Source organism: Pteronotus mesoamericanus, unplaced genomic scaffold (genome assembly GCF_021234165.1).
Source record: "Pteronotus mesoamericanus isolate MK-2021 breed Mesoamerican mustached bat unplaced genomic scaffold, CSHL_Meso_final contig_182, whole genome shotgun sequence".
Lineage (NCBI taxonomy): Eukaryota > Metazoa > Chordata > Mammalia > Chiroptera > Mormoopidae > Pteronotus > Pteronotus mesoamericanus.
Window position 1 is genome coordinate 23393052 of NW_026555078.1, and position 19001 is coordinate 23412052.

At 34.6% G+C, this 19001-nt stretch overlaps 1 protein-coding gene across 6 annotated transcripts in view; it reads right to left on the reverse strand.

Annotated features, from left to right (window-relative positions):
* Positions 1-19001, reverse strand: part of GPHN (gephyrin) — a 439737-nt gene that overhangs the window by 23576 nt on the left and 397160 nt on the right. For all 6 annotated transcript variants that reach the window (XM_054567416.1, XM_054567420.1, XM_054567421.1 and 3 more), the window contains one exon: positions 5958-6045. In XM_054567416.1, the coding sequence (XP_054423391.1) occupies positions 5958-6045 (88 nt within the window). The remainder of the gene's footprint in view (positions 1-5957; positions 6046-19001) is intronic.

Consider the following 19001-nt stretch of genomic DNA (forward strand, 5'->3'; position numbering starts at 1 on the left):
TGGTTGTCTCTTGTATGCGCCTGACTGGGGACCAAACTCGCAACCCAAACATGTGTCCTGACTGAGTGTTGAACTGGCAACCTTTGCTTTGTGGGATGACACCCAACCAACTGAGCCACACAGGTCAAGGCTAAAAAAATTTTTAATATAGCTTTTATAGTTGTTCTTGGTAGGAGGATTGATCCAAATAAGACCCTCCACAGAGCAAGAGCAGAAATTTCCAGGCCTTTCTTGGGTGCTCCTGTAATACTGTGTATTTCAGACACCACATTTAGGTTAAACTACAACTGCCTGATAACTGATATGCATCTGTTATTGGACTATAGAGTCTGTGAGAACAGGAACCCTGCACATTATATCTTTAATGAAACCTAGTGAATAGCACATAACTTTCATTCATTCGTTAGTTCTACAAATATTTTTGAGTATCAATTATGTACCATGAATTCTCTATGTGCTAGAGATTTAATGGTGAACAAGAGAGACATGGTCACTGACACAAAGATGCTCTGTTATATTTTACTGAGGGAGACAGCTTACAATAAGTAAGCCAACAAATAAAATAATTAATATAAAGTGTGGTACATGCTACAAAGGAAATGAGAAGGTACTTGGATAAAGAATAATGGGGTGGGGTGGAGAATAAGAAAAGGCCATTTTAAAAGAGGTGGTTAGGAAGAGTAGGATTCAGTCATGTGAAGTGTGGACGAATCAGCATTCCATGCAGAGGGAAGTACATACAAAAGCTTCTAAAGCAGTGAAGAGTGTGCCTACAACTGAAAAGACAATGGAAGGTAGTGAATGAGTAGAAAAGAAGCAGAGGGTTAGTCTGGAGAGACAGAAAGTGGCTATGCCTGCAGGGTCTTAAAGGTTATGATACAGAGTTTAGAAAACTGATATGCTCATCACAAATTTGCTAAATAAATGCAAGTATTTTATTCTTCTTTTAAAAAACTCCTTTTAAATTCTTTTTGAACATGAAGGAATACTTCATGTTTCTTGTGACAGAGGGAAAGCTTGTAACAGACATAGCAAGAAAGGCTGAGAATCATCACTGTTCATAAGTTTCTGTCTACCTAAAAAAGCAGCAAGAATCTGTCTGATATTCTGAGCCAGAGTTAGATAGGAAAAAGATAAATGAATGAATGAAGAAACAAGATCTTTTCCTTAACCCAGGTAAGGAAGTGAGAAAAATTGTAAAAAACTTTGAAATGGGCAGAAAGATTATTGGATGTTCAGTGTAGCACAACCTTCTGGGTTATTTGTGCCTTTCATTGTTGGAGCAATTTTACAAAAAATATGCTACAGAAAACTGAGAGTGAACATGATTATTATCCAAAGAAATAAAAATTAGTTCTGATTATTCACCTGTAGATACAGAATAGTTTTGCATCTATTAGTAAATTTATTTCAGCATTCCTGACTATGTTTGTGTTCTCTGAATTTTCCATTGAACCAGTTGTAACATCTCATTGGTTCATTTTATATATATATATATACAAAACATATATAATATCATATATTATAATAATATTACATATATATTTGAGAATACATATAATTATATATTATATATTTATTTGAGAATAGATATATGTAAGATTTATGATTTTATCTTTAAAAGTTGTACTTTAATAAATTCTGGAGACTCCACTGAGACACTACATTGATTGATGTACCTGACAGAACCAGGTAAACTTGATTGTCAAAGTGCACTTTATGGGTGGCTTAAACCTGGACACATCTTTTCTTGATTTCTGGAGTAAACACCAAGCAATAATATAACTTTAACTTTGCTAACTTTCGGTTTCTCTAATTTTGCCCCTCTTTTGATTTTAGTACTATTTTTGTTTCTACACACAATCAATAAGGTGTTCCCCCTTGCAGTAACAGTGATTAGAAATTTGGTTTATGGTCTGAACATTTGGGGATTCCTATAAATGTAAGATAGAAATAAATTCTGTTAGGTAAGAGAAGACAAAGAATATGGCTTATTAGTTTTTCTTGTTTATTGTCTTACTGTCATTTTAAGTCCAAATCAATTAAGGACCCTGTGATGTCTAGGAAGGAAAATAGTTCTTTATTTGAGAATGATGAGTGCTGTTCGTTTCTGTGTTTACTCTTGACCCATGGTTGAAGTTTTAGAGCTAATGCTGTATGTTCTTTATGTGTCTTTGTCTGTGATTTGAAAGGTATATTTATCTAATTTTGTAAGTGTGAAATATGTTCTTATTTCTGGAGGGCATTTATAAATTATGTCTGTAAGACCACCACGTAAAGTGAGCCTTTCTTGGAGTAGGCTGTGGATTCAAGGTAACCCCCACCCAGACCCTCTCCATCTGAATCTGAATGGGATGGAGTTGTCGGGGGTGGTGGGAACACGGGAGTGTTTCACCACCAGCTCTGGTTTCTGCAGGACCTGAGGATAAGTGCCTGATTCTCAGGGCCACAATAAAGCTTGCTTTGCCAAGGGTGGAAGATACAAACATCAAAACAATTAACATTGTCTCTTAAAGGTGTTCTGTTCTGATTGACTTACAGAGACAATTAAGTGCTTATATACACAGAGTATTCCTAAAATTCTCAGATAATAAGGAAATTTAACTTATTTTAAATGTGCTATACTAAAGAGTATTCTTATAATTTTAAAAGTTAAGTTCACATGGTTAAGGTAAATCTTTGGGAAATGAGACTAACAATTATTTTGGTTATTTAAGAAAACCCAGCCATGTTCTTTCTATTATTTATCTATGTATAGTGTTAAGTATAAGTATCATTAGGCAAATATATCTTATTTCACCTGGGTTTGTTTTTCCTAAGCTTATATGGGTTTATTCATCAAATAAGCTAACACTGTCTCTACAAAATAATTAAGGTTAAGAAAAATGTAAAATTGGGTTCAAAAAAATCAAAGATTATTCTGACAAATTTAAAAAAAATTTTATTATATAATTTGACATCTGTATACATTATAATCAGCACTACAAGTATAGACACCATCCATCATGATAAAACTCACTGACCCTTCATCCATTTTGCCCATGCCTCAACCTCCCTCCACTTCGGTAATCACCAATGTGTTCTCTGTATCTATGAGTTTCTTTTGTTTTGCTTCTATCTATGAGTTTCTTTTGTTTTGCTTGTTCATTTGTTTCTTTTAGATTCCACGTATTAGTGAAATAATATAGTATTTGTCTTTCTCTCTAATTTCACTTAGCATAAGAATACCCTCAATGTCCATCCATGTTGTTGCCAATGGCAAGATTTCATTCTTTTTTATTGCTGAGTAGTATTTCAGCATGTGTGCATGTATATAAATACAAATAAATAAATAAATAAGCAAGCAAGCAAATAAATAAATACACATACCACATCTTCTTTGTCCATTCATCCATCAATGGACACTTAGGTTTGTTTCCATATTTTGGCTATTGTGAATAATGCTGTGATAAACATATCTTTTCGAATTAGTGTTTTCATATTCTTCAGTTAGATACCCAAGTGGAATAGCTGAGTCATATTGTAGTTCTTTATCAAAAACTTTTGAGGACTCTCCATACTGTTTTCCATAGTGGCTATTCCAATTTACATTCACATCAACAGTTGGGAAGGCATAATGGTTCCCTTTTCTCCACATCCTCTCCAACACTTGTTATCTCTTGTCTTTTTGATAAATGCCATTATAACAGGTTTGAGGTGATATCTCATTGTGGTTTTAATTGGCTTTTCCCTAATAATTAGTGGTGTTGAACGTTTTTCATGTTGACAATCATGTACATCTGTACATTGTGGTTTTAATTTGCATTTCCCTAATAATTAGTGGTGTTGAACGTATTTCATGTTGACAACCTGTACATCTTCTTTGGAGGAATGCCTGTTCAAATTCTCTGCCCATTTTAAAATCAGGTCTTGTTGTTGTTGTTAGTTGTATGAATTCCTTATAAATATTTGGATATTAACCCCTTATCAGATAAATAATTTGCCAATATCGTCTCTCATTCATCAGGTTGCCTTTCGCTTTGAGGATGGTTTCCTTTGCTGTACAGAAGTTTTTAGCCTGATGTAGTGCCAGTTATTTCTGCTTCTGTTTCCCTTGTCTTTGAAGACAGAGCCACAAAAACATCACTAAGACTGGTGTCAAAGAGCTTACTGCCTTTGTTTTCTTCTAGGAATTTTATGGTTTCAGGTCTTATGTTAAAGTTTTAATTTATTAATTTTTGTCTATGGTGTAAAATAGTATTATAGTTTCATTATTTTGCATGTAGCTACCTGGTTTTCCAAGCCCCATTTACTGAAAGACTGTCCTTTTTCACTGTATGACCTTGGTTCCGTTGTCATAGATTATTATCCATGCCTGTGTTGATTTACTTCTGGGATCTCAATTGTTTCATTGGTCTGTATGTCTGTTTTTATGCCAAAATAGTTTCGATTACTATAGATTTGTAGTATAGTTTTAGGTCAGGGATGGTGATACCTCCAGCTTTTTTTTTCTTTCTAATAATTGCTTTTCTTATTTGGGCTCTTTTGTTAGGGATTTTGACAGGGATTGCATTGAATCCATAGATTGCTTTGGGTATGATAAACTTTTCATTTCAAGAGTAATTATGTTTGTAGTGTATCATCTTGAAAATAACTTAAAATCTTGAACTGACATTTAATTAACAAATAATTGCTGTATATATCTTGATGCCTTCTGAGTAAGAACACTGGATCACTAATTACTAATCATGATTTTAAGTTAGCATATTTTTGTTTTTTTAGTTAATACATTTTGCTTCTTTAAAAAAATATGCTATAGAGAGGCTGTATCTTTGGGTCATGAATGTGTTCTTTCATCTTTGCTACATTAAGAAGGTATAAAAGGAATGTATGTGACTGCAGAAAGTTGTACTCTGTGTGTTTATGAACCTGATAGTCTGCTAAAATGCTTACATGATTTCTCAGTGATCTGTATCTCTAGTTTTTGCTGTGAAATAGAAATTAGCTTTTCCTTAAACATTATGATAAATATGTGTAATTGCAATTATGCTATGAGGAATAATGACAGTATAATTATGTGTGTTCTTCCATTTTTCAAGAAGAAAATAATATTGCTAAAAAAATCCAGTTCTCAAAATATTTGTTCCTCGGATACTTTACATACTAGAATTTTAGTAAAAGTCGCTATTATGACAATCTTTTCATAATTTTCAGTTGTCATTAATATGAGATAAAAAGAAACATGGAAAGTGATTATAGGCTGGCAAAACATTTTGTAATCTGAAATGTTATTGTGCCAAAACAGAGGTTGGGTATGATAATATTTCACTTTCATAACATTATTCTATGGACCCAATAAACATCATGAATGAACACATTTCAATAAAATATATAAACTTAAAGATACTGAGCTATTGAAATTGCAGTTTTATAGGACTAAGCATACATCATATGCAAATACAGTTTTATAAAAGCTAATATATTTATATCTATGTTTGTATTTTATATTCATCATTATTATGATTATGATTATTTGTCAAGAGGGGCAAAGGAATACCTAATCTTTCCTTTCTTCTTTGTGGATTCTTTATCAGATTTAGAATATGTGGTGGGGGAGGTCATCTTTAATTTAAATTTAAGTAGAAGGAAGGATATTGGGGCTTTAACTTAGTGGTAAATATTACATATAACGGAAGTCCTAATGTACTAAAGTTGAGTGAACAAAAATCCAGAAATCTTCAGAGAGAGAGCAAAACCATTTTGCAAGTTGTGGGATTTTTCCATGCCGCTCCTGAAGTAAGCTCTCTGATATATATTTCATCCCTTTTAGAGTGCCCAGAAATTTGTGAAGCCCCATGGATTTTTAGCTTTGTGGGAGTCTGGTTATGTACCAGATATTTACCTGATCATATACAGTTAATAAACTGTATGCAAGGATATCACAGTGGATAAATTTTCATGAGCCCCATTTTTCATACCTTTTCCCCCATGGATACACCCCCTGATGTGATGATGACATCGGCACGACTGATACCCTCATTCAAGGCATTGAGTAAGTCGTCTGGGCTGGAAAAAATAAAGATGAGTACATTAACACACAAGAAAAATATCTCAGACATAGTGCCCACTTAAAACTAAACCACATTTTTCATTGAGTAGGCACTAACCGGAGTACAGCTCCATATCCTGTATGAAGTAGGAGTCAATAGGGGTTCTGTTCACCATGAACATAACTCTTATTATGGAGAAAGAATTGTGAGTACGGAAGTAGTGGCTACTGGTATTTTCAGAGGTCCCCTTTCTTCCCCATCTAACAAGGCAACATAATAAAGGAAAACAATGAGGTGTTGGTAGGCTTTCTAACCATCCCAGGTGGCCTAGGAATATCCCACATTTTTTATTGGAAGTCACATGTCCTAGGAAATCCCAGGCAAACTGGGATAGTTGTTCACCTTAGTGTTGGAGAGATCACATAAGACTCTTTGTGGGGAATATGACTTAAGCTAGTTAGGTCTTGAAAAATGGGCTGGATTTTCATAGGTGGAAAAAAATAGGAAAGATGATCAGTCTGTGATGAAGCCTGTGGTATTCCTAGATTAGTAGGGAAAATAAATAGTCTAGAGTGAAGTACTTGACTTGAAATGACTGGGAAAGGTATGGTAAGACAAGATTCTGGAGGGCCCTTAAGCTAAAGAATTTGGACTTCATCTAACAGTAAGTGGGTGAGGGGGGTTCACTAAAATAAGAGGGGCCAGCAGGTGTTTCCTGGGAAAAGAAAGGGTAGAGAAAGAATGAACAGAGAAAGCAAAGACCATATGAAACATTCTGAGAGGGTAAAGGGACAGGATGAATACTAGGGACTGAAACTAGGCAGGTTCCTGATGGCCAACAAAAAAGACAAGTGCACTAGCTCCTTTCATTGCACAGGTCGAAGGCCTGGGATGAAAAGGTGTGGTGAAATCAAGGGTCTTATCCTCTGGATGTGAAAGAGCTGTAAAGCCTTAATTTGAGATTAACCAAGTGAGGAAAAAATAAAATGCCAGGTATTGGGGCTTTGAGGGGGACAGAAAGGCAGTAGCTGAAAAAGAATGTTTAGTTACTATTTTTTAAGCCATAGAGGCAAGTGGGCAATGTGCACTACACCTGAGATTTCCCTCCAAATGATGCTCCAGAAAAAGAGCCTTTTGAGGAATATTTGTCCAGACTATACCATTGTTTTCTAAAAACTTCTTACCCTATGGGGAAGGTACAGGTGTTACCCTTCCTCCCCCTTGGACACCTAACATATACATCTAAAAAGGGAGTAATCCTAGCTTCTGATTATTTTAGCTTTTGCTTTTAGTCCCATTTGAGGCTATTTTTGCTCTTGGGTTCCATGAGATTAGACTACATCTTCCCATAAATCCCTTCTTAGCTTAAGCTAGCAGTAGGTTTTTGTTAACTTGATATCAAATATCTCAGTGAGATAGCATATGTTTTCTCAAATCTTTTGTGGTAATGAAGTTTGTTCAAACAGAAGGAAGAGGGGCAGGAGGAGAAGAAGAAGAAAAAAATTATAACTAGCACATTATTTAATTTTTTACACAGGGGTGACATAGATAAAGACAGGAACTTGAGATTTACCCAAGAGGCTACCTTCACAGGCTCTACAAGAGATAAGCAAGTTGGGAAGTGGCATAGCACAGAGATTAAGAGTGTGAACTTCAGTCAGGGCATCAAGTTTAAATCCTAGTGTTACTACTTGCTAGGTGTGGAACCTTTGACAAGTCCCTTAACTTCCCTGTCTTAGTTTTCCACCTATACAATAGGGATAATATAGGGTTGTTATGAAGCTTAAGTAACATAACACATATAAAAGTTTATGGATACAATATAAGTTTTAAGAAAGGCTAGTTGTTGTTATTGCTGTGGTATTGATAGATGTTTATCATACAAACATACCTAATGACCTGGCAAAGTTCAACGTTAGCATGCTTGGCAGTTTTTATTCAGGAGAATAACCATGACTAACATAGAAGAAAATTATAAACTGAGCTTCAAATACATTCACAAAGCTATATGTATAAAGCCTAACTTCTCCTTAAGCACAGGACTGTCCATGTGTGTAGTGGGGGTTGCTTGGCTCTGAAGAGTGAGCCCCCAAGGAGGAGAGATAAAAGTAAAGCTTTGAAAAATGGCTTTCATGAAGTTCAACCTGCCAACATAGGGACCCCTTAAATAAATCATCCAGTTAATTGCTTATACAGGCAAAAAGGTATCCAGGTATTGAGTGAAGGTAAGATCAATGTGTAAAACATAAACTACTTAAAAAAGATACCAGTTTATTCTTTTGTGTTGAAATACTGTAAGATATGCATGTGATGGGTTCCTGATCACTGCATGCCTTGTTGGATCTCATTATCATTAAACTGAACCAAATGATGGGCCTATTCAGTAAATGGGGAAAATATTACAAATGCAGGATGATGTGGAATGTGGTTCAGGTGAATGGACAATGAATATTATCGACAAAATACAAATTTGTGTTAGTATAAACATTAGCTAATTTCACCAGACTTACTATATAATTGATAACATGTTGACTCTGCAAAGCAGCAGTGACGCACACATTATAACATCATCATGTTATTAATCTTTGTAGGTGGGTAAAGGTCCTGGGACAGGCTAGCTGATAACTGCAAATAAACATACTTTTCAATGCTTTCCTTATTCATTGCTTTCATATTATCTGGGACATATTTTTTTCCTGTTTTTTAAAACTGCAGAGTCATTAACCCTCCATATAAAAATTTCTAATTTGCAGAAACAACTAAAAGGGATTTAATACTAAATCCTTACTGTAATTTCTCATGTTTTAAAGAATATGCTCAAAGCTGCTTTCTACTTTGCGGCTGTTGGGTTCACAAAATCATTGAATGTCAAAGCTGGAAAGGTCTTTGGGAGTCAATGTGTTCAGATTTACAGCTGGGCACATTCCTTGGGTCCCCTCCTCTTTGTCTCTACTCTGTTGCCTGCTTCTGGTGTCTGGGATTTAGTAAGAGATTTTGGCTTAGAAAAGGGACAGTTACCAATATGTGACGATAGAGGATCTTTTGTAAACTTTACTTAAGATGCATGTTATGATTCCACTTATTCTCTCACAACCTGTGAGGTAGCCTGAACAGGTATTATTATGCCCATTTATGGTAAAGGAAAGTGATATTCAGAGAGGTAAAGTAGTAACCTAAAGGCAAGTACAGTAATGAGTGGCAGAGCTAGGACTACGACCTCTGGCTCTTTCTTAAGTGTTTGTTCCATCCCACTACCTAATCAGGGTGACTGTCTAGTTTTTTTCAGGCGTATAACATGTCATACAAGGAAAATTCTCAGGATAATGAATGCTTGTTCCAAGCATCAAACAGAGGATGCTAAGGCAGCAGGTGGGGATCTCTCTGGGTGACCAAGAGAATGAATGTGTGGACATGTTGGTATAGGTCTGGGGAATTAAACAAACATGACTATGAATCCTATATTCAGATGGAAACTAAAAAAATTTTGATTAAATATAACTTTTGGGATTGTTTACAAGGCAGATTTGCTCTTTTTGTGATTCATATTGTATTTTAAATAGTGAAATATTTCCAAAATAAGATAATAGTATAATAAACACCCATGTATCCTTCTCTTGGATTTGATAAACATTAATATTTTCTTGTATTTACTTAATATTCCCTCTCTCCCACTTTCTAACTTTTAAGAAATAAAAATTGAGTTTGCTTTCTAAGGCTAAAAGATTATACTGAATAATTATAAGAGGAATAGGTAATAAGAATGACAAGTCATGGATAAGAGGATAAAAACAATTCATGATTTTCTCAGTTTTGTTAAATAAAGAGATCATAGCACATTAATTTCCTCAAAGATAAGAAAATAAAACAATAAAACATTATAATCTGATTTTATGTCATATAATGTAAGCTTATATAATATGACCTCATATACCTTATATGTATTACTTCTTATATCTAAGATCAGTTAATATTTAAGAATAAAATTAATGACAATAATACTCATGCTTTAAAGAACAATATGCTTTAACACCTATGTGTCAATTTTACAGTTTTATGAGGTAGGCAGAGCAAGAGAGGGTACTGAGGGTCATAGGAGGTAGTGATAGATTCAAGGTCATCCTATGTTCATTCTTTTATTCTTTTAAATTATAGTAATATTCACATTGTGAAAGACACTTTGTTATACATAATATACCTTCAGATAAAAGTTATCATTATCTAAATATATAAATCATATTTGTGTATGCCAAACCTTGATGATTAAAAAACAACTTGTACTTTTAAAATCAGAAATATCTTCTCACCATTTTCCCTAGAGGGGACGTAAGATAAAAGCTTTCTAGATGCATATGAATAGCATCTCTTCCCTTAAAGAGCAGCAGATTGTAAAGGGATATTGTGATATCATTTACCTCTGCCTTCATTAACAACCAGTTTTAATTAGATTTGGATGTTGATTAATCATTTCACCTTTTAATTAAAGATATATCGAATACTAGCATTAATCTTGATTTACTAACAGTTTCTATCCATTTTCATTTAAATTATTAAGCAACTGTCCATTGTTCTGTTAGAGTGTCCGATATTATAGGAAAGCATTCTAGAAGAGAGCTGATTTAGTACTAAATGCTAAATACTAGGTGACAGAAAATAGAACCGTTAACTAAAGGCCTAAGTGTAATAAGGTTTAGAATCCAATTTTGTCTCTACCACTGAGATGACTCTGAAAAACTAATATTTTTTGGGGTCTCATTTCCTTATTATAAAATGAGAACATTTAGACTAGGCCCTTTCTGTCTCTAATGTTCACTGATTTAAAGCACTTGAAGGTAAGTGGGATTCAGGTTAACAAGGTATAATTTTTAAGTTGATCTAGAAGTCTACCTGAAAAATAATAAGGCTGCTCTATCCTGAAAGGCTGGGAAAGCCCTTTACAACTGAATGCTCAGGAAGTTGTTGTTGTTGTTTTTTTTTAAATATATATTTCAATAGAAGACTGGCCGTTTGCTGTTGGTGCTTTGCCAATTCAGGAGTTGTGACTTCTATACCTTTTACCACTTGTGGTCCTCTTTTGTGCTACAACTCCATTCCCATCAGGTTCACGGTACCCTAGCAGCTAGCTTCCAGAGGACAGAGGGAAAATAGAACTTGCAGCAGGCAAGGAAATATCAGCAATTTAAGATGGTGTGTGGAATAGTAAGCATAATATTTAGGACAGCTCATAGTGAAATAAAACTGCTGGGGGAACATATAACTTTAATAACAACAACAAATAATTAAAACACTATGGAGATTCATTTATAACATTAAAAGGATGTTCTGGAACAAAAACCGTAATTTTCAAGTTTTAAAATTTATTAGATGAAAGTAACTATATCTTTGTTGAAAACTCTAGTAGGCTGGAAGACCGACTGGTAGAAATATCTCAGAAGAATGAACTAAAATACAAAATGATGGGAGTCATACAGGAAATAATAAGAAACTAGAAGGACAGAGCAAGAGACTGCTATATTATCATTATAAATTTAATAAAGATTAACAGGAACTGAATGGAAGGGGAAAAACAGAATAAAATTTCATTTAATTGAAAAGGCCTATGCTTGGAGATTGAAAGTTTACTGAGTTCCAGGCAAGGTATATATATTTATATCCTGAAAGTATCCAGCCATGTAATATGAAAAACAGAGACATTTACTTAAGACACAAGACACAAGAAACATTGCACATAGGACAATGATGTCTCAGTCCCCTTCAAAGTAGGCACCTTGGGACCTCACACAGTTCTCTGAATTGCCATCAGCTGCCCCACTGTATTTTCCTGAATTTCATTGATGTCTGAAATCTCTTCCCTTTCAAAGGTGATTTTAGTTTTGGGAAAAGCCAGAAGTCACAAGGTGCCAAATCTGGGCTGTAGAGGAGCTAAGTCATCTGGGTGATTTGATGTTTCACCAAAAAACTCTACATGAGACGTCATGCATGAGTGGGTGCATTGTAATGATGAAGCTGCCAATTACCAACTGTCCATAGCTGCGGACTTCTGAATCATCGAAATAGTTTTCATGGAGGAATGTTCAAGTTTAATGCAAAATTTGATGTGGATTTGTTGTTCTACTTGCTCAGTCATTTTGAATGTGATGGCCACACAGTACATATGCTCACTAAATGGTGTCTACCACCTTCACTGACTAGTATAGTGAAGTTGCTATTTTTCACATGTGAGCATTCCAGTCCACTCTTCTTGGCTGCCAGGTTACATCTATGTCGTGCAAACCATTCTCCTTATATTAACAATGGCTGGACTTTTTTGGACAGACTAATATCTCTTTCTGTCTCTAAGAATGTCCTTGTAAAATTGTATAATTCCAAGGATAAAGAGAAAATCTTAGAAGCTGTCAGACAGTAAGATCAGAGTTACTAAGAAAAAAAGAATATTGGCTTTGGATTTCTTACCTACAACACCAAAAATTATAAAACAGTAGATTAACATCAATATATTCTGAGAAAAAAAGGCCTGCCACCATCAAATCCTTTATCCAGTTAGCATTCACCAATCAGGATAGAAGAGCAATATTTGTGAAAATGCAAAAATTCAGAGAATAATCAATAAGTAATGTTCTGGGAAAAATGAATCAGAGATGTTAAGATAGGGGAAGAGAAGGAGGAACCTAGTGAAACACACATACCTTTATATAACTACATATAACTAAATCTAAATATATAACAATCAAATAAACCAAAGATTTGCATGTATTTCCCCAGAAGTAGTAGAGACATACTGCAAAAGAAAACTTAATAATAACCTAGAATTAAGAGCATGCTCACAGCAATACTACCTAAAAGCTGTGGGAGTGGGAGGAGATGGAGGAAGTAAAAGTATTGTAAGGTCTCACTGGCACAAGGGGTGAATAAAAGAAATGGGAATGCCTTGCAGAAGCGATACAGTTAGCATCTTTGTAAAATATAATAGTGGAGAAAAGAATATTTGATTATGAGTATCAGAGATTGAAAGGAAAGCATGAGGGTGAAACTACAGCACAACTTCCAAAATAATAACGGGGTAAAAGGAAACAGTATCTGGATCAAACAAAAGAGGAAAAAAGGACAAGAAATAAATACAAAGTTGTATAAATAGTAAACATAAAATTTAACATAAACATAAATATAAAGGAAAAGAAAACATCAAGGGATGTTTTTCATAGCAAACTTCATGGTTAAGCAAAATAAACATTATGCCAGGAACAGGGTTATATTAATTTAAGGCAGATGCAAGATTGAGGTTTTTTTTTTTTTTTTTCTTTAGCCCAAATCCCATTGGAATGCTATTTACAAGGGATGCAGTTAAAAATGACAGACTGAAAGTAAGGATAGGGCAGAAAGACACCAAGAGGCAAATGTAAATAAACAAAAAAGTAGGAGTGGCATATTAATGATATTAATGTCAGAGTGGAATTTCAAGTTAAAAGAACTAAAAAGGATAAAGAGAAGCAACAAATTGTGACTAAAATAAAATTAATAAAGATGATACAACAATATAGGGCTGTCTCACAGGCCAGTGTCTCATTTTATTTAAGCTTCTTGATTGCGCTGTCAAATCTCCGCACATTGTAGGAACTCAGTACATGAACTGAACAAAAACCCTGGTCTCTACTCAATCTTCATCTTCCCACAGTAGATTTGTGAATGAATAGTGTACAATTATTACAAGTATAATGTTATTACAGACAATAATATTGTCTATGTATGGAAGAGAAGATACTGCTTAACATTTATATAATCATAAATAGTACTTTCTCTGAAATGTTGATACCTAAGGGGGAGTCAATTTATTTGGTGTTGCGCTAGAGGGCAGAATTACGATTAATGATAGAAGAAAAAGTGATAAAGACTTTAGTTCAATGAAATGGAAAAACATTCTTATCATAACAGCTATCTGACAATAAAATATGCTGCCTTATGAGGCAAATATGATCTTTCTCACTAAAAGCATCAAACAAAAACCTGATGGCTAGTTAGAAATTTTCTCTAATACTTCCAATGGTGAAAGATTTGAGTAAGCTAACATCAGAAGTTCCTTTCAATTCTATCATATTGTGATCCTATGGAAATAATGAAATTTATATGAACACAATAACCATTTTCTCTTCACACATAGACAGGAGCATAGAGGAAGATACTGACTTGAGTAGTGCAATATAATAGTCATCTTGTAGATCCTATTTTTCTCCTTTTCACTTTTTGAACATCAAAAACATTTGACTATTTGACTTGCGTAAAAAAAAAAATCTTTTCTTTCCAAAGCTATGACATTTACCTTCAACCTGGGAGATGGCTATCTATAAGAACAACAGTCTCCATAGAGTTCTGGCTTAATCAGATGTCAAAGAAGCTTAAACTTAAAAGAAAGTCAGACAAAAGAAAAAGCAGAAGTAAATCTCAAAATACATCTATCAGAGAATAAAAGTAGCTTTCTCAAACTTTATGTATGAATCAGTTTCTGTGAAGTAAGAATATGTCAATGATATCTTTTGACTGTTAAATCCTTTAGATTTCAGGGGGCTTTGGAGACCTACTTTTATTTCAGGATTTTTAAAAAAGATTGTATTTATTTACTTTTAGAGAAAGGAGAAAGGAGGGAGAAAGAGAGGAAGAGAAAAATAGATTGTTTACCTCTTGGCCAACTGGGGACCACACAACCCAGGCGCATGCCCTCACCAGGAATGAAACAGGAAACCACCTTTCGCTTTGCAGTATGACACTCAACCAACTGAGCCACACTAGTCAGGGCAGGATTTTTTGCTTTTCGATATTTGCATCTGCCTTAATATCACAGTCCTGATTCTGGCTTTTTTTTTTTTTTTGCTTTACCATGAAGTCTATAATAAAATTCAAAACCAAGACAGAGCTTTTATCCAAGTTTAGATTTTATGGATTTCAGATAGAGCATTCAGAATGCAAATGCAGTTTTATTTTAAAATATTTAATATAAACACACAGATGGACAACACTTGCTAATTAGTTTCCTGTTTCATCTGTTACACCAACTGTGAGCTATATCATTTTATGATGAGTGAAGATGACAGTAAGAGTGAGAAAAAATTCAGGGACTGGAGATTAAAGAATAATGGCAGTTGATCATACCAAGACAACAAAAAAATAGTTGAGGACATAATCTAATTTCTTCAGAGGTCAAGGATAAATTCCTCAACTACAAATATTTTCTGGCGCCTACTTCATATATGGAATAAAACTAGGTACTACATATAGCCATCACTTAGCCCTTCTTTGGTCCCTCTCGGTGTTTGGGCACCATGGAGTTAGACAAAGACAGAAGAAAGCATGGTCTCTCCCCTTAAGTTGGCAAGGTAGTGTGGAAAACAACTTCTAAAAGTCCAGTAAAACCTAGAGGATATTCTTAGAAGAATCAGTAACATTAACTCTTAAGGATTAAGAAAGTCAACAGTAATAGCCACTAAAATAGTCTGTCGCTGAGAGTAGGAAGAGTATTTTTGTTATTAAACACATGCTTGTTAAAATAGAATGAATGTTTTTGGTTAATCAATAAAAATCAGAGACCTTGCTGATAACTAGTCAGAAAAGGGATCTATTATGTTGCCTCAAAAATTAATTCTTTGCATTTTGAGCAGAAAAGGGAAGCAGGCAGTTAATAAGGATGACAAGAACAAATTGAATTCAGATAAAATTCTCCCTGATAATTAGAAATTTCCACTTTTAGAACATTAGGTAAGCACTAGGAAGTTAGCATATGTTTCATTCACAAACTGGAAGATGTAAGGCACTGGGTTTTGCCCAAATAATCACCGTACTGTTAAGTCTATCTTGATAATTCCTGCTAAATGTGCCAGTTTATAAAAATCCTATTTGCTATCTCAGTGCTTATTCCCCTTCTGTTCAAGCTTTAATGTGAAGAGGCAGCTTCACAAATTGGCAGAAGCAGAAGCAGGCAATTCAAATCCAAAACACCATCTATGACAGAGCCAAGCAAGCCCAGCATGGCTAGAGTCGGGCAGGCTTCTGTGATGGCAATTTTCCAGAGCGGGGAACCCTTTTCTTAATTATGGGAATTTCCCAGCCCTTTAGGCCTTGAAAGGCTAGAAGGCCCAAGTCAATAGTTTGGAAGCTATACTACCAAGCTGTTTTACAGCTTAAGTAGAAATATAAAGAGCTCAATAGTTAAAATCAGTTATAGGAATAATATAAATTCAATTAATACTAAACTTTATTTAAAAAGATTTCCCCCAAGTAGATTCTGTGTATCTGAATCATAATTACTGCTTGTTATATTTTAAGAGGTAAATGTGTAACATCATGTATTTAAGTCTGAGGGAGCAGCTCCCTAACTTTTTAAATTAGAAGCATCTTAAATCCATTTGGAATTTTGCTTTCACCCCCATCTTATATTTCTTTTTCTTCAGAAATATAAGATGAATTGCCCCAGTTGCAAAGCTTTACATTGCACCTTTGATGATGTGTCTTAGTTACTGAAATGTACTTGTGTTGTCAGTGCCATACTTTCTGGTCTGCTCCTATGGCAAAGGTTTTTGGACTCACTTTAAGGGAACCTGTAAGATTCTGCTGGACAATTACATAGTTGGAAGTCTGTAAATTCCATGGAAAGACAGGGTGGTATAGGAAAAGGTGGTAGGACTGCTTAATCTAAGAGGTGTGTTCCTCCTAAGAGCTGTGGACATAGATTTACCAAAATACACCTTGTCCTAGGCATCATGGAGCTGATACTTTGGTGGGAAAGAAAGCACAGTAGCTGAATATGAGCAAACCCTTTTCCCACTGCGTTTAGTCCACAAAAGGTAGCAATTTCTTTAAGAAATTTTATCAGGAAACTGAGGGGAAAGGAATAAAAGCAAAAACAGAGAAGTACGTATCTTTCCAAATGACCAGTATCTTAGCCAAGTCAGGCTACAGTTGTCTTTGTTAGCACATGTAGTAATCTGTGCTTATTTACCTACCCAAACACCCTCATTTGTCTTATACTCTTCCCCCACAGTAGGGAAACAGTAGCTCGTGTTTCCTTAGAGTCCAGGTTATTGAACCAGCCATGTGGAAAAGGAAACTAGGGCATCTACTGACCCATATTTTCTCCAGCTAGTGTTCAGTTGTTTATTCAGGATGATTTTTTCTATAATTTAATTGTAATTTCAGTTTGATCCTGGGAGGAGGTTAATATAGCTTCTGCCTACTCTTCCATCATCTTCGACCCCCTAATACTGACCCATATCCAAGGTAGAAATAGGATGGAGCTTAGAAGTAGTCTATCCCACAGATGAGTGAAATTGGATGGTTCCTAGCTTTTTCTGACTGATTTGTTTTGTTCAGCACAATATTCTCCAAGTCTATCCATGTTGTTGCAAATGGCAGTAGTTTACATTTTCTTATGGCTGAGTAGTATTCCATTGTGTATATATGTATAAAGGAGTCTATCCCTATAAACTCACACTAATTTGTACCAAATAGAAATCCCTAGGCTTGACTAGCTTCATATTCAGGCCGTATTCAGTGTTCCCCTTTTTCCTTTTCCTATACATCCTGACATTTATTGAGTAACTAGCTACCATGCACTGGCACTGTTCTAACTGCTGAGGATAGTCATGAACAATTGGTTTTATATGCCCACCAGGAGCAGAGGATAGCAGTTGTTTTATTTATCATTTTACCCCTGCTATTAACATAGCTTTGCATATGAAGACACTCAACAGTTATCATAACATTAATAAAATAAAAATTTAAAAACACTCTCAAGTAATTGTGGTATATGCCAAGATTTAGTTATAAAGATGTTCATCACTTACTTGGAGCTGAGAAAGGTTAGAAACAACCTATTTTCTGACAACAAGGGATTATATAAATAAATCATATTATACTTTATACTAGAGAATAATATAGTAATGATGTGGACAGATATTTATAATATATCGAGTAAAAAAAGGTTAAATAAAAATATGATGTTTTCTTACATGCACACATAAATAGTATACATGCGTACAATTAAAGAATGGAAGAAGAGTGATACTGGGAAATGGAATTATGGGTTAATTTCCTTTCTTTTTTATCTTATGTTTTCTAAATTTTCTTCAATGAACATTTATTTATTCTGTTGTAATTAATGCAATTTATTATTTTACATTAATTATAGAAATTATATTACATTAAAAATGTACATCTAGGACAATGGCCCAAGAAGTGCCTAATAAAACTGAACCAGGAATAAAAGATGATCATATTATCCCCAATTTAACCTCTTTCAATGTCTTAGTAGTATTAAAAGATATCACGCAGTCAGTACAAAGTTGACTCTTTTAGGAGAGCTTTTTTTGCATAGATAGTTCCTAACTCACAGGTTGTGTTTCAAGAGTGTGTACACAAAATTGGTTGTTTGGAACCTGGAACACATTTCTATAAAAAGCAATAATATAGATGGTGGGCAAGAGTCTAAGGTAGTTAAAAAGAAAAACACAAGTAAACCTTAATTTAGCTCACAATGTTACTAATATATTGTTGAATTACTAGCTTGAATTGGGAAACACAAGGGAAGACTGAAGAAAGAATGTTGAAATGTAAAGCATTTGTTTATGCTATCTTCCCACCTACCTTGCTTACTATATAGATTTTCTACCTGTCAAATGCACTTCTTGTCAGGCTCCTTGTATCTGGCTATACTAGAGTTCTGATGTGATCTTGATCAGGGTTTGCCCTGTGCCTCCAAGTACTCCAAGTTCTAAATGCTCATGTTCATTTAGAACAGCAGATTACCGAGATGTTGATGTCTGATTTGAACAAATTCACATTAATATGCGAAGAACTGTCTCAGGTGGAATATTGTTTAACACAAATGGATCTCTAAATATTAATTTACCAGGAAGTATAGCAAAATAAACAGGACACATTTAGCTAATGTGGAGGATATTTGGGCTTTATAAAACACTTCTCCTAACAGGC